Below are 27,447 nucleotides of genomic sequence, written 5' to 3'. Positions count from 1 at the left end.
CAAGATTAGATGGAAAATGGAGTAGACTCTTAGAATGAGACTGATCTAAAAAAGCTTTGGAATCTCCCCAAGATACCAGGAATGGAGCTAGAACATACTAGAAGGCAGTATGGGGGAAAAGTGAAGTTTTTTCCAGTTGTACCCTATAGTATTCAACCTATTTCGTGAAACTAGCTACCTATAATTTTAAAAATCAGATTTAATTGAAATGTAATGTCTTATGTAAGTTATTAGGGGTTTCAAGTTCAAACACTTTAAAAACTTAAGTGAATAAAGAGGCATCATTTGAACATCATCACAATAGCTATTGTCCATTTGTTCAGAAAATTATGACTCAGATTAATTTTATTGAAATATAAATCTTCCATCAAGTAAATGTCAGCTGTAACCATGATAATTTTTACATTGTCCTTCTTTAGTAAGCTTATCAAGATGTAGCAGCAAAAAATTTTGTAATAGTTTCATACTGGCTAATTTATGATTAAGAAAGTAACATATCTGGGAATTGGCCTAGAGGAATGATTTGATAATTATAATTAGGACATAAATATGTACTATCCAATTCAGGAGACAGTCTGGTTTCTGTATTTTCTCTTCAGATGAATACATTCATTTTCTTCAGAAATTTTCAGACTTGATAAAAATTACTACATTGGTAAGAAGGATTAAATATATCATATATTATAAATACTGTATGTTTTGTTTTCAGCATAAATCTTTGCTATCAAAAAATGTAATTTATGACAAAAACATCAACAAAGTACTCAGTTTTATAATAAGTGTATTTATTGAGTGCCTGCTACTCAGTAGGTATTATGCTGTCACTGGGGACAGATATGGCCCCTGACCACTAAGAGCTTGAAGTCTAGTAGAGGACAGAAAATAAAATGACAAATAATTCAATATAATATGCTAAGGGCTTTTTTTCCTATATAAATAAGACCCTAAACCTACTTGAAGCTTACCTGAAAGCTTACCTCTAAGTGATTTTCAGTTACATTGTGATATATACTAGGCAGAAGATTAAATTTTTGTAGAATCTATATGACTCAAACCATTTAGGTACACTCTTTAAGAAAAATAATATAAAACTACCTTGCTTTTGTAGGTTTAATAAAAACATAGGAGCATGTGAACTCATTCCTGGGCCCCTTCCAGAATCTTGGAAGCTATCTGTCTAGGGAAGGGCCTGAGGTGTAAATTTCTGTAGCTTCCTGGTATATCATCCAGGATAGGGTATAGTAGTCAAATGGTTCAGTGACACACACAGGAGAGATGCCTAACCCAACTATGACAGGACCAGGGTGCAGGACCCAGAGCAGAAGACACTCAATTAACTTCTGAAGGATGAACAGCAATTAAGCAGCTGAAAGGAGGAGGAGTCATGGGCAGGTGAATGCGAAAGGCTAGGCAGAGGTAAGGTGTTGCAAATTGAGGAAACTCAAATTGCTATTGCCAAAGTACGTGGCAAAATATATATATCAGTGTATTCTAGGATGCACACTAGTTTTGATTTCTTTAGACTAGATTGCAGAGATGTAAGATAAAGGGGCCCATTTTGGATAACATCATTCCCTGTATTTTCACATCCAATGGTAGAGGCTAAGTTTCTTTTCTCCTTGGTGCCTCCATCTTCTCAAAGAAGGAGCAACTCTCCTTATCATGATCTTGGGGACCTTGAAGTACTTTTCACTGGGAGGTAAAAGACCAACCAATTTGAGAGGTCAGAACCAATGTCTTAGTTTTCTGAATTAGAAAAGATTATAATCTTTTAAAAATTAACCAGAAAAAATGATATTCAAACAGCCTTCCAAATCATGGAAGAGCTACAGGTAAAATGTCAGTAATATATTATGTCTGGGAGTCATTAAAATTCTCTGAGGTTATAGGCAAAGCTTTAAACTTTCCAATTTTAGATGCATGAATAAAGCATAAACAAACATTTTATATGATTACAGCTGAGAAATAGTTATTTTTTACATGTGCTATATTCTTCCAACTATTTCAGTCTATAATCCTCTATTTTATTTTTCTTGGTTTAGCCTAAAATTATATATTTAGGCTGAATCTAAAAGTAATTTGGGTTGCTGAAAATTCTGCTAAAAAAAAAGCACTTTACAAAAAGAAAATGGATAGGGAAGAAAATTCAACATCATGTCTGAGAGCTGTCTCAGTTACTTAAAAAAAAAATTCTTATTCAAAAAAATGGTGGCATCTGTAGAATCCTTATAGTTTCTGTCTGCTGTAAAATATATTAAATTTAATTGAAACTTGCAAAGGAAAAGTATTGGAAAACTCGAAGAGAATAAGCTTTTAATATCATACTTAAGAAATATAAATCAGAATCTTAAACTATGAATATCTGAATAAGGCTTTTGCACTGTGTAGAAAACATTTTGACCAAATAGCCTTATACCTGTAGGAACAAGTCAGTTTCTGTTTCATTATTTCTTATTAGATCCCCTCTCTTTAGTATTTAAAAAAGAAAACTTATAAAGATACATATCATGATTGGTCTGTGGTTTAGAAAACATAAAAGGTGATAGAAAAACACTAAACCAGATTAACCCCATGTGAGTTAGCTTTATGAAGGTTAAATTTTGATAAAAAGCTAGCAGGGGAAAATATCAAAATATAATTTAGATAAGCTTCAGTAGGCCTACTCTCTTCAATAATCCTGAGCTCAATTCTCCATCAAATAAAGGAAGTGCAGTGATAGTCATGGTTTCCCAGTGTGTGGTTGTCTAAATCTTTTAATTATTTAAAATAGCCTCTAATAAGGTGAAAAGAGAGAGAAAAAAAAAAAAAAAAACACTTAAATCTTCTACGAGCAACCAAGATTGTAGCTAAGACCCTAAGACCCATAATGACCGAAGGAAATGCAGTATATTATAGTAGAAAGATCACTTTTGTAACTGTAAAGGAAAAAAATGTGTGAAAAATCAAACAAACGGGAAATGCAACATGCCCTTCCCCTGAAAAACTTAATGAGGCCACAGTGTTTTAGAAATCAGGAATCTGGTGTGGATGTAGACAGTATACTGTTCGCTGGGGTCTACAGGAAGTATACGCTGAGAACATTCAGCACTATCGAGAAAAAAGAATCCAACTGGGACAAAGTGATCTGTAAACAAAGGCTATGAGCAAACATGTCTTGTCATCCCAGTAACCTCTAAATTAATCACTACATTAACATGATGGTCACATGAAAACACAGAATGAAATAAAGTGGCCAAATTCTATTCCTTTTACATTTTCTGTACTAACATGGAGAATTGTAATTTGTGCCTTTCAAAAGATTTCCAATTAAAAAATGATTTCAAGATTCATATGCAAACTCTAATGCCCCTTTGAGAATATCCTATACAATTTCTAACTAGAAAGTATATTTCTACTCCTCAGGATAATAAGGACAAGCCAGACACATTTGCAGATCCTCTGGAGCTAGAACTTGAGTGGGTAGCATTTTGGGTTTTTTTCAGTGGAGAGCATCCCATCATTACCTAATAATTAATTACACAATTAATCATTTATAACAACACAGCATTATGATTTAGCAAACAAATCCCATATAGTCCACCTTCCAAGTGCTAAATATAATCCTGCACCCAAGATTGGAAAGAGATACTGCCTTAGGGTGCTTCTTATCAGAATTTCCCAGAATATTCATCTTTCTGACTTTCAGGGCAAATCCTCGGAACTTTAATTTCGACAATGTGGGAAATGCTATGCTGGCATTGTTTGAAGTTCTGTCCTTGAAAGGCTGGGTGGAAGTGAGGGATGTTATTATTCATCGCGTGGGTCCGGTAAGCAAGCACATGGAGTCCTTTGAACACAATCCTTTCAACAGCTGCTTTCACTTGTTTTGATGAATAACCTTATTTTTCACTTATGCAGATGCATGGAATCTATATTCACGTTTTTGTGTTCCTGGGTTGCATGATTGGACTGACCCTTTTTGTTGGAGTAGTTATTGCTAATTTCAATGAAAACAAGGTAAGAATTCTTTGTTTGAGTACCACAGAGTTTATTCTTAACCAGACATTCATTTTAAGCTGTCTTTTGCACACACAGCATGATGTCCCATTAAATTGTAATGTGACTGGTGTAAATAATCTCTAACTATTTCATGAACTACCTCATTGCTGCCTTTCAGGCACATTATTTAAGAGCACAATTCTCTTGCTAACATTCCTCCTTTGGTGACGGTGTCATTCATTCATGACAACGAAAGGCGCATCTCCTGTTGTTCAAATTGAAAGGTTGTGCAACAAGTTATTGAAGTACAATAGCTAAAGCTGATGCAGTGATTGCAGGCAATGTCACTCTAACAAAAAATGTAAATTGGATGCTCCTTTGTAAGTCAGTAGGTTAACTCAGCATTTTTATGGGATGGGAAGGAGGGTATGGTATAAATTTTAAAATCCTCCTTCATAGGATAAAAAGAAGATTTTCTGACTTAATGTACAAACTTTGTGTGCTATATAAACTCAGGAAGCCGCTGAATTCACAACTCAAATGATCAGTGCAAGAGCTCACAAATGGGAAAGAGAACAAGTGGAGTTTCCTTCCAAACACAAGTTTGAGGGGAACATTGTATGTCATTCTCCTGGACATGGCTGGCATGCCCTCTGTTGTGTAAGGGTTAGTCTTCTGAAATCATAATAATTGAGATCCATACAGTCTCTGAGCACTTCCTTTTCTCTAAGGTTTTGATATGCTACTCTCAAGTCTCACAATTTTGAAATGCACAGTTGAAGGAAAGACAACTTATATATGTAAAATAAAGAATAGAAAATGGGGCCAGAATTCAGAAGTGTTGCCTATAACTGCAAGAGTCTGTGATTCTTTCCGTTCAAGAGTATAAAAATGTCGACTGTCATCCTGCACTGAAATAAAGCTAGATGTGTCTGCATAGCTCCGTGCTGAGCCATGTTATTCATAGCTAGAACTGATTCACATGCCTTCACATCAGAGCTCTTTGGTTTGTGTAGCTACATGTAGAACTGTACCATTCACGATCCCCCAGGCTCCAAGTATGTGATGCCAGTTACTCAGTCAATTGACACCTTTGATATGTGCCCAATGAGGGTGTCATTTTGTTCAGACTTTCAAAGAGTGTGACTTAAAAATCCCCTCTTTGGGCCCCAATACTACTCTAACCCACAGAAACATGGTATTTTAGAGTAAAAAAGGACAAAGATCGTATCACCCAGCCCCCTTATTTAACACATTCATAAGTGAGTTTCTTTAAGCCCTACATGCGTTCAATTTAATACCAAGCAGAAAGAGGAAGATGGGTCTTTTAGATGCCTTTGAGCCTTGTAATGGAATAGACACTAGGAATTCTGGAATAAGAGCAGAAGCTAAGCAGTCAATTAACAGACAGTGTAAGCACTGCATGCTCAGAACGCCATACAAGGCCCTTTGAGCAGACACCTAATTTCAGAAGAATTAGGTCCTATGGCAGCTCAAAATTCACCAGTGTAAATGAAATAACATAAAAAGTTGAATAACTAGAGACAATGTAGTTGTTGGCTTCAGAGTGGCTGAAGCAAGTGGAATAACAGGAGGTCTACTTCCAACACCAGTTGTATGGAAGCTCAAATACATACTTAGAAAAAGAGGAAAAGGAGAAGAAATCACATTACCAGATATAACAAACTTGATTAGTGAATAGGAGATAAAAAAATTTCTAATTTATGTTAACTTTATAGAAAATATTTTCTCCACAAGTTTTTTTGATGGTAGCACTTGAGCTGCTATGTAACAGCATTTATTCATTTATTATCCAATCATTCAACAGATTTCTCTGAACACTTACTAGGTGCCAGACACTGCTTTTGACCCTGAGAGCATAACAAGGTGAACAGAAAGATTTCTGCCCCTCATTTTAATGACCATACCTGAAAGTATATAAAGTATATAAATAGATTTTCAAATGTATAGGCAATAGAAAGATAGAGGAAAATAAGGTAAACTTTGGGGACCAAGTCTTCATAATTCAGAATCATACAATATGTTTTCCCTAGAAAATGGAACCTTGTTTAAAAAGTTTAAAGTCTGTACCACTAATGTATATATTTTAAATTTCCCTAGTACAAGACAATATGTTTGATTAATACACTTAATTTAATAATAATAAACTTTTGGAGGTTTTTGTACATTAATCATCAGATGATATCACCATGCTTATTTCTCTTTTGGATTATGTCAGAGTTCAGCTTTCCAAAATATCTTGTTTTGTATAAGAAAGGAATAATATGAATGTACATAGAATTCTGAGAACAAATGTTTGTTTGCAGTTAATGAGGAGAGTGGTTTAGCAATATTGATATCAAAAAAATAATTTAAAACAAATATCATTAGAAATAAACAGTGTAATTAAGTAATTGCAAAAGAAACTAATCCTTAGAAAAATATAGAACTCCTTTACCTTAAAATATATGAAACAAAAATTAATCAAATTATTTTTAAAAGCTAAAAAATCTGAAGCTATGGTGAAATATATTAACATATTTCTCTAATAAACTCATAAATCAGGCAAAAAAAGAAATAATATGTAAATTTGACACAGTAAAAACATTTGATTTACTGAACACATAAGGAACACTGACCCCCCAAGTTTTCAAGTATAAAATGTATCCTCTACAAAGTCATAAAAGAATAATTGTAAAAATTGATAATGTATAGAACAGTTTCTATATCATAATAAAAGATAAAAAATACCACAGAAATTGAAATACTAAGACAACGTTCTAAATAATTTATCAGTTACAGAAGAAATCAGAATAGAAAAATCAAAAAATATGTAAATGAATCATTTATTAAAAATCATATATAAAAACTCACAAGATATAGACAAATCAGTAGAGGGAAATTTGTAACTTAGAGTGTATATATGTTAGAGAATAATTAAAGATTAATTATTAGTATGTCAAATATAAAAACAATAAACTATAATAAAAATAACAGTACAATTAAAGAAAGTAGGAGGAAGATAGTAAGAAACAAATAGAAAACTATAGAAAAGCTCAAGAATGACAAAAGGAAGTTCTTTTAAAAAATTAAATTGATAAAATTTTGCAAGATTGAGTGTCAACAAAAATGTAGAAAAAGAAAGAAAACAAGCTATAGTAAGTAAAACTGTGCTGGTATTGTTACAGGGATAGAAAGTTAGAGTTACAGAACAGAACAGAAAGCCTCGGAGGTACCCATGTATATATAAGACAGAATTAGCACAACAAATCAGTGGAGATGAGACCATCATTAAGTGATCTTGGGTTAATGTCTAGATTTTAAAAAAATAAAATTATCTCTACCTCAAAGCCTAGTCAAAAATGAATTCCAGGTGAATGCATGACCTAACAAGGAATAGCAAAAATATAAACCATTTTTAAACCATGTAGAATTTATTTTTAACCCTGGAGTAGTTGTAGATTTTTTTACATTAACCGCAAAGTGAAATCCATAAAAAAAAAATATGTGTAACATACAATACATTAAAATGAAAACTTGCTGAATGATAACACATTTTATCTGAATGATAAAAGCAAAGCTTAAGAAAAAACACTGAACTAAGAGAAAATATTTACAACTCAAATAACTGACAAAAGAAAGGAAATGGACTTCCGGCCAAGATGGAGGCTTAGACAGACACGCTCAGTCTCCTTCTACAACTAGAGAGGAATACAACTACTTCAAAACAAAAGATAACTAGAAATTCCAGAAAATAAAACTACACGGAAGCCCAACATACAAAGTTATAAACCAGCAGCGCCCTTTGGGCAGGTAAGAAGAGCGAAAGGGGGCGGAGCTGTTTGCGGTAGCACCAGGGACAGCGGCAGGGAGAGCAGTCTCAGCTGCAGTCTAACCCCGGCAGCTTGCGACCCCAACGCTCGGAAAAGCAACCACCACATCGCCCAGAACAGTGAGGCTCAGAGGGCGGGAGGACGGATCCCAGTCTCCCAGCAGAATAACTGCGGGAATCCATCTTGGACCCCCGCCCCCAAACAAAGCGCCACAATGCTGCGAAATAGGTTGCAGGTAGCCACTGGTTGCTGGGCAGTGACGACAAAGTGCCACAGCGCGGCGAGAAAGGTTGCTGGACCACCGCTGGTTGCTGGGTTGTGACTACAAAGGGCCACAGAGCAGCAAAAAAGGTTGCGGATCGCCGCTGGTCGCTGGGTTGTGACGCGTACATAGGCACTGCCCCTTACAGCTGGCCCAAGAAAACAAAACGCATCTGTCAAAATGAGGCAGACAACTATAGAAATCCCGGTGGCGCAGCTCACCAGGCAACAGATGAAGAACCTGACAGATGAACAAATAAGAAACCTGTCAGAGGCTCAGTTCAGGGCCATTGTTATCAGGTGGCTTACAGAATTAACAAAAGATCTGGAAAAAGATGAGAAAGAATTGAAAAACACTCATACTGAAAGGAACAAAACCACATATGAGACAGACGGCGAGGAAATAAAATCCAGAGTTCAAATCAACAAACCAGAACATAGAGAAGGAACAAACAGTCAACCAGTGCAGAGAGAGGAAATGGGAAGCAAGGAAAATGATGAGAGGATCAGAAACCTCTGGGACAGCTATAAGAGATCGAATATACGGATCATAGGATTGCCAGAGGGTGAAGAAGAAGAACTAGAAATTGAAAAATTAAGTGAAAATATAATAAAGCAGAACTTCCCAAACTTGGGGAAGGAAATAGACTTACAGGTCCAGGAAGCACAGAGAGTTCCAAAACAACTGGACCCAGGGAGAACCACTCCAAGACACATTATAATCAAAATGTCAAAAGTTAAAGATAAAGAGAGAATCTTAAAAGCAGCAAGAGAGAAGAAAAGAATCATGTACAAAGGGGTCCCAATTAGACTATCAGCTGACTTCTCAAGGGAGACCCTGCAGGCAAGAAGGGACTGGCAAGAAATATTCAAAGTAATGAAAATCCAAAACCTACAACCACAAATACTTTATCCAGCGAAGCTGTCATTCAGAATAGAAAGGCAGAGAAAGTGTTTCCATGACAAAATAAAACTGAAAGAGTTCATTAGATCCAAACCACTGTTATATGAGATGTTAAAAGGACTGGTTTAGAAAAAGGAGGATCAACACTATGAACACTAAAATGAAAACTGCATCACAAGAAACAACAACAGAAGCTAGGGAATTGAAGCAAAGGCAAACTAAATAGGCAATGAGAGTGGAAAAAGAACTATAGATATGGGGAGCATACTGGAGGGAGGTCAGCAGGGAGGGGGAAGGGGGAGAGGGAGGGAGATGGTATAGGAATTAAGAAACATCGTAGGAGGGAATGGAATAGACAGAGAGAGGTTGAGAAGAACTATATGCACAACCAATGGACATGGACTAAAAGGGGGGGACAAGAGGAGGGAGGGGGACCATCGGGTGGAGGGGAGCAGAGGGAAGGGAAATTGGAACAAATGTAACACTGTAATCAATAAAACACATTTAAAGAAAAAAGGAGCACTGAAAAAAAGAAAAAGAAAGGAAATGACTTGGAATGGTGACCACACAATACATTGTATAGGTAATGTGTTATGAAATTGTGCACCCAAAAATTGTATAATTTTGTTAACCAGTGTCACCCCAGTAAATTCAACTTAAAAAGTGTCCAGAATATATTAAGAATTTCTATAAAACATCAAAAGATAAGTATTCAAATACAAAAATGAGCAAAGAATATGAATAGGCAATTCACAAAGGACAATACAGGAATCACCACTTATACACATAAAAAATGCTTTATCTCAATATTAAAACTAAATTAGATACATTTTACACACACTAAATGGCCAAATTAAAATGTCTGATAATATCAAATATCAACAAGAATATAAAGAAATGAGAACACTTGGAGATTCGTAGTGACAAATTTTCTTGCTTATTGCACTTTGGAAAGCAACTTGGTAACATAAGTAAATGTAAAAGTGCATAAATTCCTAGGCCCCAGCAATTCCTCTCCTAGAGATTTACCATGAAGAAAGGCTCATAGGTGCATATCATGAGACAGTAAATGTGTATCTGTTGTAACATTGTTTATAGTCCATAAACCTAAAATTAGTAATACCTGAAATATTTGTAGAGTGAGCTACTCTATGCGCAGTTAAAATAAACCAATTAGATCTAACATCTAATTGTATGAAAAACAGTGTTCAATGAAGATAAAAACAAACTTCACAAATGAGTACATATAGGGTACCATTTATATAAATTTTTAAAATTTAATACAAATACATTTTTACATATCGAGACATACACAATCATCAAAAGTCTGAAAACATAATGAGGAGGATATACCCCTGAAGGAGGGGCCTGAGCTCTGGAGAAAAAAAGGAAGGAAGAACGGTGTTTCTTTATCTAGTTTCTTAAATTATACTTCTGCTTTTATAATATATCATAATAAAATACATTCACATGCATTTTATGAAGTACCCTATTATATAATAAAGAATATCTGATTTCATTTAACCAGTTATCACATCTACTGGTATCTTAAAGGTCCAAATTCTATGGCTTTCTACCACTTAAAAATAGTTTTGCAATTGCATGTATCAGAATGATTTTTGAAAAATACGTTTAAAGACAAAATATACTTACCCAGAAGCAGCAACACTGACAAGCCATAATTTTGCTGCAGCATTTTCTGCTATGAAATAAAAGGAAACCAAGGAAACCGATCACTATTAAGGTGAGGATCCCTTTTTGAGACTAATCATGTAGAAAACCTTTAGATTTCCCTAAACCTGGGAAATGTTCAAAGATGCCAATTGAAGCCTGCTGAGTCTGTTGTGAAACCCGTGGCCATCCTTTTTGGAAAGTCTTCTCAAGAACAAGTTTGAGGAGTCTGACACTGTTTATCAAACCACAACAATATTTGAAGAATATCTTAATTTTAACCCCCAAATTAGTTCGATTTGTATCACCACCCTATGTGCAATGTCCTTGGTGGGGAGTACATGACAAAAGGCCTTTTTTGCTTTCCTTTGTTTATTAAGGGGACGGCTCTGCTGACTGTAGATCAGAGGAGATGGGAAGATCTGAAGAGCCGACTGAAGATAGCACAGCCACTTCATCTCCCACCTCGCCCAGGTATCAAAGATGTTCTGATTTTATTCATGTAGGGCATTAGTGTTCATGATTCCCCAGGAGTCTAAGATTTCAATTAAAATAATAATCGTGAGGCCTCTAGGCAGTTGCGCATAAGTTAATATAGAAACAGTCTCCAAACTACAGATCTCTCCATAGGTTATTAAAATCAGCAACCCAAAGGTTATGCTTCAGTTCTCTCAGGATAAGCCTTAATGAAAAAATGAATTTTTAAATAAAATATTTGTGCTTGACTTTTCAACATATGAGTGAAATGTATTAAACTGAAAGAAATTGAACGATGTGGTTCTCCTTTCAATACAGAGAGTGCCATGCACCATTATTTTCAATATACAGAGCCAGCCATTCCTGCAAAACACTACACAATAGATTGAGCTGTGGATGGGGGCAGATGTAATGGTTTTTATAATAAGCATAAAGGAAAATGAAACACAAGAAAGTAAATGTGACCTAGGTCTAAAATGCCCTTGCTTAAACCTTTCTTTTTCAGATAATGATGGTTTCAGAGCCAAAATGTATGACATAACCCAGCATCCATTTTTTAAGAGGACAATTGCATTACTTGTCCTGGCCCAATCAGTGCTGCTCTCTGTCAAGGTACTTTGTTTCACCCAGAGACTCGGAACGAATTTCTTATTCATGGGTGCATCCAAGAATATCACAAAGTGGCTATATCTACTATGATCTGTGTTCTTTAGTATAAAAAATTTAAATTTACAATTGTGTTCAAGTGGGAGAAAGAAGGGGAACATTTGTGCCTGATGGATGTGGACAAAGATGTGTGCTGTTTCCTTTCCAGTGGGATGTCGAGGATCCAGTGACTGTTCCTTTGGCAACAATGTCAGTGGTTTTCACCTTCATCTTTGTTCTAGAGGTACCTAAATGAGTGAATGGGTAAGGGTGGGGGAGAGGGATGGTGCACATTTTAAAGCAAAAAATGTCCTTTGATGGCACATTTCAGCCCTGTGTCCCATTACTGTTGAAGCCACTTTTTGGAGGGGGGAAGTGTGTCCTTAGGATATCTCCTTTTGAGGCTGTTCTGCTTAACTTGAACAAAGACTTCACTTTATACTTCAGATTTTTCTAACCACAGGAATTGCAAACTATAGTTAGTGGCTGTATCAGAATGATGGCCTGTCTAGTTATCTGAATTCAAATATTTAGAGAACACTGCACAAACCACTGTAATTCAGGGACTCAAATTGCAATGTGGTGGCAAAGGGAGTTGGTCCATGTCATATTACTTTCCAGAAATATTTTTATTATTATTTCACCCTGTACTGGTTGATGCTTCCCAAAATCTACCGTCTTTTACTTCAGGAAGAAAAATGTCTTGCTATCAAACTAATCATAAAACAAGGAGAAAAGGGGGTGGAGAATATAGCTGTTACCTACTCAATGTTTTTATGTGTATGATAACTTCTTCTCTTTGGTTGATATATCCATAAAAAAATAATGTGACTCAAGTTAATACATTTAAGTATGTTCTGAACCCTCAGTCCTGATTTACTCTTTTCACTGTTTTCCCCCAGGTAACAATGAAGATCATAGCCATGTCACCTGCTGGCTTCTGGCAAAGCAGAAGAAATCGGTATGATCTGCTGGTGACATCACTCGGTGTTGTCTGGGTGGTACTTCATTTTGCCCTTCTGGTATGTGAATAATTATTTATTGTAGCTGATAATTTTATTTTAGGTAACCCTGTATTTAGTCTCATTTCACTCCATGTCAGCCAATTCTAAGATCTCAGGTCAATCTCCCTAAAATCCATCCTTGAGAGAGATGGGCACTCACACATGTTTGCACATACAAACATGGGTGTAAATGTGCGCACATTCATATTCTTTTTTTAAGTATATTTTATTGATTATGTTGTTACAGTAGTTTCACTTTTTTCCCCATTGTTCCCCTCTGCCCAGTACCCCCTTCCCTCCAGCAACCCCACCCCCCTTAGTTCATGTTCATGGGTCGTGCATATATGTTCTTTGACTTCACCCTTTCCTATATTATTCTTTTTTTTTTTAAAGTATATTTTATTGATTATGTTGTTACAGTAGTTCCAATTTTTTTCCCCTTTACTCCCCTCCACCCAGTATCACCCTCCCCCAGCATCCCCCCCAAGTCCATACCCATGGTTCGTAAAAAATAACTATCCCTCCCTCTCCTATATTATTCTTAACTTCCTCGTCTACTTTGTATTTACCAATTATGCTTCTTATTCCCTACACCATTTCCCCATTTCCCCAATTCCTGCTCCCAGCTGATAACCCTCCAAATGATCCCCATACTTATGATTCTGGTTTGTTTAGTTGGATTTTGTTCTTATTTTTTAGATTCAGTTGTTGATAGTTGTGTTTGTTGTCATTTTAATGTTCATAATTTTTTATCTTTTTCTTAAGTTTCTTCAACATTTCATATGATAATAGCTTGGTGATGATGAACTCCTTTAGCTTTACCTTGTCTGGGAAGCACTTAATCTGCCCTTCCATTCTAAATGATAGCTTTCCTGGATACAGTAATTTTGGTTGTGGATCCCTGCTTTTCATCTCCTTGAATACTTCTTGTCAGTTCCTTCTTGCCTGCAAAGTTTCTTTTGAGAAATCAGCTGAGTGTCTTATAGGCACCCCTTTGTAGGTAACTCTCTGCTTTTCTCTTGCTGCTTTTAAGATTCTGTCTTTATCCTTAGTCTTTAGCATTTTAATTATGATGAGTCTTGGTGTGGTCCTTTTTGGGTCTAGCTTGTTTGGGACTCTCTGTGCTTCCTGGACTTGTATGTCTATTTCCTTCTCCAAATATGGTGAGTTTTCCTTCATTATTTTTTCACATAAGCTTTCAATATCTTGCTCTTCCTTCTCTCCTTCTAGCACCACTATGGTTTGGATGTTGGCACATTTAAAGTTGTCCCAGAGGTCCTAAGCCTCTCCTCATTTTTTTCAATTCTTGTTTCCTCATTTTGTACTGGTTGACTCTTGTTTTCCTCCTTAATTTCCAAATCATTGATTTGAACCCCAGTTTCCTTCCCTTCACCATTGGTATTGTGTGGATTTTCCTTCATTTCATTTAGTATAGCCTTCACTTCTTCCCTTATGCGTTTGCCATGCTTAAGCACATCTGTCAAGTCTATGAGCATCTTAATCACCAATGTTCTGAACTCTTCATCTGTTAGGTTGACTATCTCCTCGTCACTTAGTTCTCCCAGTGGAACCTTGATCCATTCCCCCTTTTGGGCCATACTTCTCTGTCGCCTCATCACGACATTCTCCTGTGTTTGTTTGCCTCTGTGTCTTAGGTAGAACTGTCACTCCTGTTATGTTGTAAGGGGCAGAGCCTTAGGTTTTCTCATCAGTAGAGGGAGACCTGTTTCACCATGTTCTGGCGCTGTATGTGGGGGAGAGGTCTGAGAGGGAACAATGTCGCTTGCTCAGCATTTGCCCCTTTTCCAGGCACTTCTCCCACTTGGTATGGGATGGGCATCCCTCTAGTTGTTGCCCTGGCCATCATTCCCAGAGTGGGTCGGTCTGCAGATGTTCTAGGACTATGGGGACCCTTTAAACAAGTGGACTCTGCTTTGAGACTGGCTGTTTCTTCCTCCACCCAACCCCCACTGGTTTTCACAGTCAGAAGCAATGACGCTTTATTTTCCCTAGTACTGGGACCATGAGCTGCTACGTTGTCTGGTCTGGTCTGGTGCTGGGAGTGCTCCCCAGGTGTGCCTCATGACTTTTTTAAATGTATGCTGCACTCTCCGGCAGTCTGCTGCTGCCACCACCACACTGTGTCCTCTCAACTTTGACTCCACCCCTCATACCTGTCCGGATGAGTATTTCTTCTTTATATTTTTGTTCATTGGACTTCCATGCAGCTCTGTTTCCTGGAACTTTTGGTTGTCTCTACTCTTGAGGTAGTTGTATTCCTTCTTAGTTGTGGAGGGAGATGCAGTGAGTCTGTCTAGGCCCTCATCTTGGCCAGAAGTCCCACATTCATATTCTTCATGCAGACAAAACTTGGCTTCTCAAAGTTCTAGAGTGTTCAAGTGAATACCTTAAAGCACTTCGGGTTTAACCCTCATTTTGCAAAAGGATAAAAATGAGAGAGCAGAAACAAAAACATATTAAGACACCTGTATAAATTCACATGTAAGCTAGTATCAGAAGACTCAATCCCAGGTTCTTAGTTGAAGAGTAGTATCTGTGCCACTACATGATGATCAGTATTTCACAGTGTGATTCTCAGGTGCTATGCTACCTTATTTTCTACTAGAACCCCAGCTGCCTTTTATCTAAAGCACATCTTTTCCCATCTCTATACCTGAGTCCCCACTGTTTTTTCTAAATGCCTTCAGTCTCCATTCAATCAGAAGTTCAGTTCAAAATGCAGAGTTAGGGGTATTCTTGACCATGATCTTGAGATTCGTTGTCCAACAGAAGTAAAATGTGGCCATGGATATAATTTTAAATTTACTAGAAACCACATTTAAAATATAAAATAGTAACAAATAACATAAATTTAATAATATATTTAAACCCACCATATCCCAAACCTAAGATGGGGCAAAAGTAGGTTACAGTTGTTTGGGTAAAAAATATTACAATAATTAAATAATAATAATACAAGGACTTGTGGCCAAAATGGAGGTCTAGAAAGACATGTTGCATCTCCCTCCACAAAAAGAAGAAATACAACTACCTCAAAACTATAGACAACCAGAAGTTCCAGAATATCGAGCTGCACAGATGTCCAACAAACAAAGATATAAAGAAGAAACACTCATCCAGACAGGTAGGAGGGGCTGAACCAGGGAGGATAGAATGCATTGTGGTGGTAGCACCACTGGCAGCGGTGGTGGTAGTGGTGACAGCAGCAGGCTGGCAGAAAGTGCAGTCAAACATTTTAAAAAGTTGAGAGTGACACCTGGGGAGTGCTCCCAGCACCAGAGAAGAATGTACAGCTACCGGTTCCAGTTCTGGGGACAATAAAGCCTCATTGCTTCTGACTGTGCACACCAGTGGGGGTTGAGGGTAGAGGCAGAAAGTGCCAGTCTCTTAGCATAGTTCAATTATTTAAAGGGCCCCCATAGTCCTAGAACCTCCGCAGACACACACACTCTGGGAACAATGGCGAGGGCAAAACCTAGAGAGGCACCAGGCCCATACGGAAGTGGGAGAAGTGCCTGGAAAACAGCGACACAACCTAGTGAAAACAGTCATCCTGTTCTGATGAATACCTAAGGCTCTGCCCCTCACAATGTAACAGGTGGGACAGCTCTATCTAAAACACAGAGGCAAACAAACTCAGGAGCCTGTCAAGATGAGGAGACAGGGAAGTATGGCCCAAAAGAGGAAATGGAACAAGGTTCCAGTGGGAGAACTAAGTGATGAGGAGATAGGCCACCTAACAGAGGAAGAGTTCAAAACACTGATGATAAAGGCATTCACAGGCTTGACACATATGCTTAAGTATGGCAAGTGCATAAGAGAAGTGAAGTCTATGCTAAATGAAATGAAGGAAAATCCACACAAAACTAGTGGTGAATTGAAGGAAACCGGGGTTCAAATCGATAACTTGGAATATAAGGCAAGAAAACAACAGTAAACCAGTACAAAATGAGGAAACAAGAATTGAAAAAAATGAGGAGAGGCTTAGGAAACTCTGGGACAACTTCAAAAGTGCCAACATCAAACCATAGCAGTGCTAGGAGAAAAGGAAGAGCAAGATATTGAAAGCTTATGTGAAAAAATAATGAACGAAAATGTCCCTAATTTGGTGAAGGAAATAGACATATAAGTCCAGGAAGCACAGGGAGTCCCAAACAAGCTAGGCCCAAAGAGGACCACAACAAAACACACTGTAACTAAAATGCCAAAGGTTAAACATAAAGAGAGAATCTTAAAAGCAGCAAGAGAAAAGCAGAGAGTTACCTACAAAGGGGTGCCTATAAGACTTTCAGCTGATTTCTCAAAAGAAGCTTTGCAGACAAGAAGGGACTGGCAAGAAGTATTCAATATGATGAAAAGCAAAAACCTACAACCAAGACTACTCTATCCAGCAAAGCTATCATTTAAAATGGAAGGGCAGATTAAGTGCTTCCCAGACAAGGAAAAGCTAAAAGAGTCCATCATCACCAAGCCATTAATATATGAAATGTTAAAGGGACTTATTTAAGAAAAAGAAGATCAACACTATGAACGTTAAAATGACAACAAACTCACAACTATCAACAACTGAATCTAAAAAATAAAAACAAAAATAAAGTAAGCAAACAACCAGAACAGGAACAGAATCATAGATGTAGGAATCACTTTCAGGTTATCAGCTGGGAGGGGTAAGGAGGAGAAATGTGGAAATGGTGCAGGACTAAGAAGCATAATTGGAAGGTACAAAATAGACAGGGGTAAGTTAAGAATAATATAGAAAAGGGTGAAGCAAAAGAACTTATATGCATGACCTATAGACATGAACTAAGGGGAGTGGGATTGCTGGAAGGAAGAGGGGTACTGGACAGAGGGGAGCAAAGGGAAAATAAATTGGGACTACTGTAACAACATAATAATATATACTTAAAAATAATAATAATACAAGAATAAACTGTGTTTTCTGGCCCCACCCTGTATTATCATTTCAGCATGTCCACAATATAAAAAAAAATTATGAAAGGAGAAATGTTACCTGCTTTTTTAAAAATAATTGATTGGATGTATATTTGATAGCATGTCTTAATTTAAACTCACTATATTTCAAGTGCTCAATAATATCATATGTCTAGTTGGTTACTGCGAAGTCCTAGTCTCGGATTATACCATTTTTCAGCCTTTATCAAGTTATTTGTCTTCAATAATTCTCTGTTTCCTGCTCTGAACTGAGAATATAATTTCATAAACTTGTCGTCGTCGTCGGCAGCCGTCCGTCTCGAGAGACGATGGTGTAGCTTCTTAAGAGTCTATCTGCACCACCGAGAATGGTTGTGCAGTCCGACTCGGGAGTGACACGGTATCTGTCTCCTCCCGTGTTGAATCGACATCTTGCGATGACGCTGGAGTGTCCTCTCCAGTGAAGCTGAAGCTACAGAGCCTGGGCAGGGTGATATGGAGGGTCTGCTGTTGCCCATGCAGCAGACCCCCCCTCTCTTCGCAGCTGAAGGATCCAAGGGAAAGACGGAGTCAATACAGCTTGGCTTCAGGTGCGCCACAGGAGTTGCCAGTGTTGACTACAACGTCAAACCGCCTTAGGGACTCCGGCTCCGGATTTTCTGTCGGGGTTTACTCCCTTAGCCTTTCCCCTGAAGAGGTATGCCGCAAGGCAGCGGAGGTTTTTTGGAGTCAGAGTTTTCCTTCTCTGATGTGCCCTGACTGGAAGATCGAACCAGCGACACTTAGCTCGCAGGCCGACGCTCAATCCACTGAGCCAAACCAGCCAGGTGGAATTTCATAATCTACATGTTCCATATGAGCATAATGAAGATCAAGAATGTGAACTTTTTCTAAAAAAAGATTATACCAATCCATAACACATTATTATAAATACCTTCTTTTTTTGTTAATCTTCCTTGTTCCTACCCAAAAGTAATATCCATTTCCCCCTGCTCTTTCTTCTATTTATTCTCTCATCCTTTGGAAAAGATTCGTGGAACACAGAACCTGTTTACACATCACAAAGGCCTTGCTTTAGTATGAAATTGCTGTCCTCAGGAAGATATTAAGTGTCCTTTTTAAGACAGTTGTCACCGTCAGCGTCAGGAGCTATGCCAAGCCCAGGTGGGCCCTCAGTCACCCTGATTCATTTCCTCTAACAATAAATGGTTTTAAGTAATACAGGTGTACAAGTCACTGTGTTAGGAAACCAGAAGAATTTAATGAGTAAAACAAAGACAGCCAGTCCTTTTATGAACTGCATGACCTGGAAATTAGGTAGACATTCATTGAATGCTCCCAAGTCAATGAAAATCACAGCTGTGATAAGGGAGATCAGGGGAGAGATGCATGTTGCTGTGACGACACATACTAATGCAAGATGGCTTCATTAGGCAGATCCTGGAAGGCATCCACTCTATTTTTCAGTAGACCATTGTGAAGGAAGATGTAGTCCTTGTTCCCATCCAAAGATGATTCTATGCATACATTCATTTCCTTGCACCTCACCAAAAATTTCACTGGACCCCTTTCCCAGGTGTCAATCTTGTAACTGTTGTCATTTGCCTAAGCAAGGGTTCTTGAGAAAAATCACATTTTGACATCAGTTTAATGCCACATTTTTTATTACGGTTATGGTCAGTGGGAACTTTGTTTCTCAGATTAAACTTTTTTAGTCATAAAGCAGACCACGTCATCTCTTGCTACTGATCACATACTGAATGTGTTTCTGAGCAGGGAAGGCATCTCTGAAATCATCTTAGACTAATGGACATGTGGTCTGCTGGTCCCCGTAGGGCTCCAGAGGCCTTCAGAGAGAAGGAATCTGACTTTCAGCAATTCTTTCCAGCACCTGAGCTCCCTCTGCCAGGATTCCTTTATATCTTGTCTCACTTGACTCACTTATGTTGCATTGTTATCTTAGGTTGTTCTTGCTCCTCAAAGAAGCTGTAGTAGTTTATGTAAAAAGTTTTGAAATACAGAAGTCAGCTGAGCACAACAGAGACCACAGTTTCATTTAAGATTTCATTTTATAGCTAATATTTATTCATGAGTTTTGGCAGTGACCTTTTCAGCACCTTTTCATGATAAATTTCTTATAAGATTTTTCACATTTTATAAAACTAATTATTCGGTAAATTTCACAGAAGACTCAAAATGAAAAATGGAACTGTAACAAGATCTTTTGTGCAAATTATAAGAAGTTCTCTTCTCTTTAAATTTCAGAATGCATATACCTACATGATGGGTGCGTGCGTGATTGTCTTTAGGTTTTTCTCGATCTGTGGAAAGCATGTAAGTATGTTATGAAAAACAGCACCAAAGGTTGCTTATACAGAGAAGAAAGGAGTGATGACTATCTTGAGCTAGCTTCTGGTCTTCAAGGCTGTAGTTAACAAATCACTAGACATAGTCCAAATGAGTAAATTTTAAATATTAAAATGAACCAGTAGCTTAGTTATCTTGTTATATGTTTTCTGACATGTTGTTTTATTTATTCTTCATATTTGCTAAGTAAACTCAACTAAAGATAACGTATCAGACATAAAAGCAAAAATCAGTGGTCTTTCTTAATATGTCTTTTTTTTATTGTTTTTCTATTATAGTTGTCCCATTTTTCCCCCAATGCTCCACCCTACCCCACACACCCCTTCTCCCACAGTCAATCCCCACACTGTTTTCCATGTCCATGGGTCATTCATACTGGTTCCTTCACTAGACCATTCTCCTTCTTTTCCCCTTTCCCTGCCTCCCCCCAGTCACTGTTAGTCTGCTCCTTGCTTGCATGCCTCTAGTTCTATTTTGCTTGTTTGTTTGTGTTATTTATTAGTTTCCTGTATTAAGTGATTTAATATTTCTTTGTTTTTAGTTTTTTTAATAAAGTTATTTTACTGCAAAGAAAAATAATCCTTAATAAATATTTATACATCTATGAGTCCATGTTTCTTTATATTCTTTATTAAGTATATTTTATTGATTATGTTGTTACAGTAGTTCCAATTTCTTTTCCCTTTGTCCCCCTCTTCCCAGTACCTCCTTCCCTCCAGCAATCCCAACCCCCTTCGTTCATATCCATAGGTCATGCGTATAAGTTTTTTGGCTTCACCCTTTCCTATATTATTCTTAACTTACCCCTGTCTATTTTGTACCTAGCAATTATTCCTCTTAATCCCTGCACCACTTCCCCATTTCTCCACTTTCTCCCTCCCAGCTGAAAACACTGCAAATGATCCCCACATCTATCATTCTGTTCCTGTTCTGGTTGTTTGCTTAGTTTGTTTTTGTTTTTATTTTTTAGATTCAGTTGTTGATGGTTGTGTTTGTTGTCATTTTAATGTTCATAGTGTTGCTCTTCTTTTTCTTAAATAAGTCCATTTAACATTTCATATAATAATGGCTTGGTGATGGTGGACTCCTTTCGCTTTACCTTGTCTGGGAAGCACTTCATCTGCCCTTCCATTCCAAATGATAGCTTTGCTGGATAGAGTAATCCTGGTTGTAGGTTGCTTTTCATCACATTGAATACTGCTTTCCAGTCCCTTCCTGCCTACAAAATGTCCTCTGAGAAATCAGCTAATAGTCCTATAGGCACCCCCCTGTAGGCAACTCTCCACCTCTCTCTTGCTGCCCTCAGGGTTCTGTCTATATCTTTCACCTTTGGCATCTCAGTCATGATGTGTCCTGGTGTGGTCCCCTCTGGGCCCAGCTCGCCTGGGACCCTCCATGCTTCCTGGACCTGAATGTCCATCTCTTTCGCAAAATTTGGAAAGTTTTCCTCCATCTTGACTGGAAGCCTGAGACTCCCTTCTTGCTTGCAAAGTTTCTTTTAGAAATCAGCTGAAAGTCTTATAGGCACCCCGTTGTAGGTAACTCTCTGCTTTCCTCTTGCTGCTTTTAAGATTCTCTCTTCATGTTTAACCTTTGGCATTTTAATTACGGTGTGTCTTGGTGTGGTGCTCTTTGGATCTAACTTCTTTGGGACTCTCTATGCTTCCTGGACTTGTATGTCTATTTCCTTCCCCAAATTTGGGGAGTTTTCCTTCATTATTTTTTCACATAAACTTTCAATTTCTTACTCTTTCTTTTCTCCTTCTAGCACCCCTATGGTTCTGATGTTGGCATGTTTAAAGTTGTCCCGGAGGTTCCTAAGCCTCTTCTTATGTTTTTCAATTTTTTTCCCCTCATTTTGTACTGGTTTACTGTTTTTTTTCTTCCTTATATTCCCAATTATTGATTTAAACCCCAGTTTCCTTCCCTTTACCACTGGTTTTGTGTGGATTTTCCTTCATTTTATTTAACGTTGCCTTCACTTTTTCCCTTATGCGTTTGCCATGCTTAGGCATATCTGTCAAGTCTGTTAGCATCTTTATCATCAGTGTTTTGAACTCTACATTTGTTTGGTTGGCTACCTTCTCGTTTGTTAGGTTGGCTATCTCCTCATTGCTTAGTTCTCCCACTGGAACCTTGATCCATTCCCTCTTTTGGGTCACACTTCTCTGTCTCCTTGTATTGACAGGCTCCTGTGTTTGTTTGCCTCTATATCTTAGGTAGAGCTTTCACACCTGTGATATTGTGAGGGGCGGAGCCTTAAGTATTTTTCAGTACAGGGTGACCTGTTTCACCATGTTGTGGTGCTGTGGGGGGGGAGGGGTTGAGGGAACAATGTCGCTTGCTCAACACACACCCCATTTCCAGGTCCTTCTCCCATTTCTGTATGGGCCCGGTGCCTCTCTAGCTGTTTCCCTGCCATTGTTCCCAGAGTGTGTGTGTCTGCAGATGTTCTAGGAGCATGAGGCCCCTTTAAACAAATGGACTCTGCTGAGAGACTAGGAGTTTCTGACCCTGCCACAGCCCCTACTGGTTTACATACTCGGAAGCAATGAGGCTTTATTGTCCCCGGAGTTGGAACCATCTAGCCTGGTGCTGGAAGTGCTCCCCAGGTGTCACTCTTGACTCTTTTAAATGTTTTACTGTGTTTTCCACCAGCCTTCCACTGCTGCCACTGCTGCTGCCACCATACCGCATCCTTTTTGCCCCAGCTCCACCCCTCCTACCTGTCTGGATGAATATTTCTTCTTTATATCTTTGTTTGTTGGACTTCCATGCAGCTCGATTTTTCTGGAACTTCTGGTTGTCTCTAGTTTTAAGGTAGTTGTATTTCTTCTTAGTTGTGTAAGGAGATACAGTGTATCTGTATAGGCCTCCATCTTGGCCAGAAGTCTCTCTTTATATTCTTTAGTAATGTACATACATATGAGTACTTTCCACATATATTTTTCATTTTTAAAGTAATTCCATTTTTTGATACTGACATTGACGTATGCACTCCATATATTTACATAATCAACACACTTAATATTTGATAGTATTTAGCATTTCACCATTGTTTAGGCTTGTTTTTATGAACATCTGCTTGTAGCAGAATTCTGAGTCTACTTGCTACAGCCCCCAAATTTATAACCCTTATCATAGAGAATTAGAGAGCAAAAGAAGAAAGAATAGTAAGCTAAAAATCTTAGGGTGGAACTTTTATTAATTTGGCTGAAAAAACTGAATAGTTGGAAATACAAGTAGAATTTCTCTCTGGCGAAGGATTTGTAAATAATATTCAGATTTAATAGCTAATAGGAAGCAATTTTAAAATGATATCCTGAGGGTCACTCTTGTGCTAACCTGCTTGAATGTTATTTACTTCCCATGTTTTCCACAGCTTAATGAATTGAATAAACATATTCTCTCTCTGTTTCTCTCTCCATCTCTCTCTCCATCTCCATACAGGTAACACTGAAGATGCTCCTCCTGACGGTGGTAGTCAGCATGTACAAAAGCTTCTTTATCATTGTAGGAATGTTTCTATTGCTGCTGTGTTATGCTTTTGCTGGAGTTGTTTTATTTGGTACTGTGAAATATGGAGAGAACATTAACAGGTTGGTGTGTATTTATCTTTCCATTCACTTATCAAGCCAAAATTTTTAATAATGATATCATGAATAAACACTTGAATGATTCTTCTCTATTAGAGAAAGAGGGGAAGGGAGAAGCAGTCAGTTGGAAATTCAAACAAAAATTTAAAAAACATTTTCCTAATTGAAAACAGTATACATGTTACTTTAGAGATCTTAGAAGTTCAGGAATAAAACAAAACAAAAAGAATCTATAATTCCACTACCATGCAGGAATAACCACTACTGATATCCTGGTGAATTCCAGCATTCTCTCTATTCATGCACTGCCAAAACAATGAAAAAAAAAAAAAATATATATATATATATATTACTTTTAATTAAATAATTTTGAGATGGCATTGAGGTTTTTTTCCTTTTTAAAAAATTTTTAGTTAAACCTGGGATGTTAAAACCCCCAATGATTATCAAATAAAAATATTTTTCAAAGATTACCTTAAATTTTGTAAAAGTGTCTCATAATTTTAAAAAGTCCTTAGACAACAAATTGTATATAGATATTTCAGTTGCAGAGATGACTTGACACTTGGCAGTTCCATCTTTCATAACAAAATCTATGTGAAAGAAGAAATCACTTTGTATTTTCATAGCTTGCTCCTGCAGTCAATCAAGATGAATGGCAAGAAATTGGTGGCACCATGCTAGGTATGGGTCATTAAGACAGCTAAACTTGAAGACGAGTATAGACAATAAACAAATAAGAGGGTATAACCTTTGGAAATGTTTACTTAGCAACCAAATTTGCTCCAAAATCCACCTGCTTTGGTGGTGACAAAACTTACTACTTCATGACAACTATATTATTCACATTCTGTTTTTTTCATTAAATTAGGCATGCAAACTTCTCTTCAGCTGGCAAAGCTATTACTGTGCTGTTCCGAATTGTCACAGGTGAAGACTGGAACAAGATTATGCATGACTGTATGGTAAATATCTCTTTATCGCTAACAATACCTCAGCTCAGAATCAGATGAAACTCTTTGGCCTTGCAACATTGAGTGTATCCCCCTTATTAGCATTAAGACTTTGTGTACAAAACACATATCCTGGTCTTTAAAATTGCTTTCTTTTACATTACAGTATAAACATGCAAGCAGAGTATCCAGTGAACTCAGCTTGAACTACTATAGTTCCATTCAATAAACATGCATTATATGGGCATTGTTCTTTCCTTTTCATTTTCAGTGTTTTGGTAGTGAAGTACAAAAAAGGGAATTCTACTACTTCTTTAATTCAATTTATTCAACAAATATTCACTGATTCCCCTAATTTGTATTGAGCCACACACTGGGTGCCAGGCCTTCAGTGATTCTAAAACATCCTCAAGGAGCTTAGATCAAGGGCTCTGAGCAATACACTCTTTTCTAGGCTACTTTTTCATCATTCTCCAGGTATCACTTTAAACATCAGTTCCTTCAGCAATCCTTCCTTATTCTAAGACTGCCAGTTGTATGTTTATATAGCACTCTTTATTTCTCTTTTGTAGTGTGTATCACAACTATAATAAATTATTAGCTTGATTAGTTTATTTCATCTGTTTCTTACCCTCCAGGCCAATGTTGCTCAAAAGAAATTTTTGCAGTTATGGCTATCTGTACTGTCCAATCAGTAGCCACTGCCCATATGTGATTATTGAGCACTTGAAACATGACCAGTTAAAATAAAGAACTGAATTTTAAATTTGCATTTAGTTGTATTTAATGTTAATGAACATAAATTTAAATTTAAATTGCCACGTGTAGTTAATGGCTACAGTGTTGGACTGCACAAATCTAGACTGTCAGCAACATGGAGGGCCAGGGTCTTTGTCTTGCTTCCCAGTCTGTCCCTAATACTGGACATAAACCTAGCACATAGTAGGAACTCAAGAACTTTATGTATGAATTAATGGGGGTGAATCAAATATAACACAAGGCATAATTAAATAAACCTCAAATAAAGAACAAGCAGAATGCCATGGGAATGTAGAAGAAAGATCTCATCTCTTTGGCTGAAAAAAACTAGAAGGTTTCTCAGAGGTGTTGGCATTTTATTGAGTCAGGGATGTTATAACATCTCACAATGATGCTCTGGAAATGAGAAGAATCACTGGCTTCTCCTTGCACAATTTGAATGTGAAATTTCTGTGTATAACACATCCTCCTAAAATCTTATCCCATTACTTAACTTAGAGAAAAGTTTTTAAATGCCCTTTTGTTTGACATTCTTCCATTTGCATCACAATGACAAGTTATTGTTTGGGGCTAGTGGACGTTGCAGAGCATCTCTTAGAGGAAACAAGTCCATTTTCATTATACTTCTAAAATGGCAGTGAACTTGAGATTCTACAAGACTAAAAGCATAGGTAAATGCGATATTCTTGTATTCTTTTTATTTTTGCCACAGATGATGTGTCCAATGTATGTAGCTTTGGAGAGATTACTTTGAAATTAATTATATGTTACATGGATTAGGAATATGTTCATTAACTCAGTCAGTTAACAAAAATTCATATTCTTCTCTACTGTCACTCTCTTCTCTCCCTCCCATTGCCCCACAGGTCCAGCCACCCTTCTGTACTCCAGATGAATTTACATACTGGGCAACAGACTGCGGAAATTATGCCGGGGCACTTATGTATTTCTGTTCATTTTATGTCATCATTGCCTACATCATGCTAAATCTACTTGTAGGTAAGAATGTTCATTGCATATTTTTTTAATCTCTTTAAACTCGGGTACTTAGATAATTATGTATAATTTTCAAGTAATTATCCTGGATTGCTTAGGATGGGTGTTTCATGGCATTAATATAAATTGCTGCCTCTCCATCCAAAAGCTGAAAAGACCTTTCTTTGCAAGGCACATAAATGACAGTTGATTGCAATTTCAAGAGTTGTCCTGTTTATTATGATTATTAATCTGGAAAGAGTTTTCATGGGTTGAGTTGCACAAATATTGGGGGACTACATTTATAGTCCCAAAATGCTATATTTATGTTTTTGAAAGATACATGTTGTTCACCCAGCTGTGGGGCCACACAGAACTCAATCTGACCTTTAAAAACTGCCCTGGAACTCTCAACTACAAGTGAAAGCCAGCTGGCATAGGTATCTATATATACAGAATGTGTATTTATGCCCATGATCCTCACATTTTGGAAAGCCAGGAGCTAGAGAAATAGTTTGGTCCAAATGTAAACTTTGCCAACTTGGAAGCCATACTGAAAGCACTTAAAAATTTTGGCTTATTGTGTAGCTGATAAAATTCATTATTTACAATAGTTGTTCTACATTTTCTAAAAACTGACAGGTTAGCATAATTGTCTATCTTTGCCATTTTTCTTTTTCTTTTAGCCATAATAGTGGAAAATTTCTCCTTGTTTTATTCCACTGAAGAAGACCAGCTTTTAAGTTATAATGATCTTCGCCACTTTCAAATCATATGGAATATGGTGGATGATAAACGAGAGGTAGGCGAGTAGGTTGTTGTTTCATGCTACACCCAAAATAGATTTACTACTACATCTCAAACATGGTTTTATTGTTGGCAGTTGACATACATTGAATTTTGAATCGCCATTGATGAATTGCAGAAAGCTGTCATTGACCATCCAGCAGAATATGCCAGGACAGGAGAGGGACAGAGTAGTTTCCTTATATGTCTTCTTCTTCAGGCTTTCAGAAGGTGGCAAGAGAGGAAATCAAGGGATCTCTGAAAAAACAAGTTCAAATTACCAAA

The 27,447-nt window shown here is 37.4% G+C and overlaps 1 protein-coding gene across 2 annotated transcripts in view; it reads left to right on the top strand.

Moving 5' to 3' along the window:
* NALCN (sodium leak channel, non-selective) overlaps positions 1-27,447 on the top strand; it is a 413,720-nt gene that overhangs the window by 373,432 nt on the left and 12,841 nt on the right. For both annotated transcript variants that reach the window (XM_090258917.1, XM_090258918.1), the window contains 11 exons: positions 3,686-3,806; positions 3,898-3,996; positions 11,028-11,121; positions 11,630-11,736; positions 11,939-12,013; positions 12,672-12,791; positions 19,992-20,060; positions 23,544-23,692; positions 24,561-24,654; positions 26,268-26,400; positions 27,063-27,178. In XM_090258917.1, the coding sequence (XP_090115043.1) occupies positions 3,686-3,806; positions 3,898-3,996; positions 11,028-11,121; positions 11,630-11,736; positions 11,939-12,013; positions 12,672-12,791; positions 19,992-20,060; positions 23,544-23,692; positions 24,561-24,654; positions 26,268-26,400; positions 27,063-27,178 (1,177 nt within the window). The remainder of the gene's footprint in view (positions 1-3,685; positions 3,807-3,897; positions 3,997-11,027; positions 11,122-11,629; positions 11,737-11,938; positions 12,014-12,671; positions 12,792-19,991; positions 20,061-23,543; positions 23,693-24,560; positions 24,655-26,267; positions 26,401-27,062; positions 27,179-27,447) is intronic.

Source organism: Furipterus horrens, unplaced genomic scaffold (assembly GCF_987537825.1).
Source record: "Furipterus horrens unplaced genomic scaffold, mFurHor1.1.pri manual_scaffold_12, whole genome shotgun sequence".
In the NCBI taxonomy this organism is placed as follows: domain Eukaryota; kingdom Metazoa; phylum Chordata; class Mammalia; order Chiroptera; family Furipteridae; genus Furipterus; species Furipterus horrens.
The sequence above is the reverse complement of the archived record's forward strand: the minus strand, read 5'-3'. Positions and strand labels throughout refer to the sequence as shown.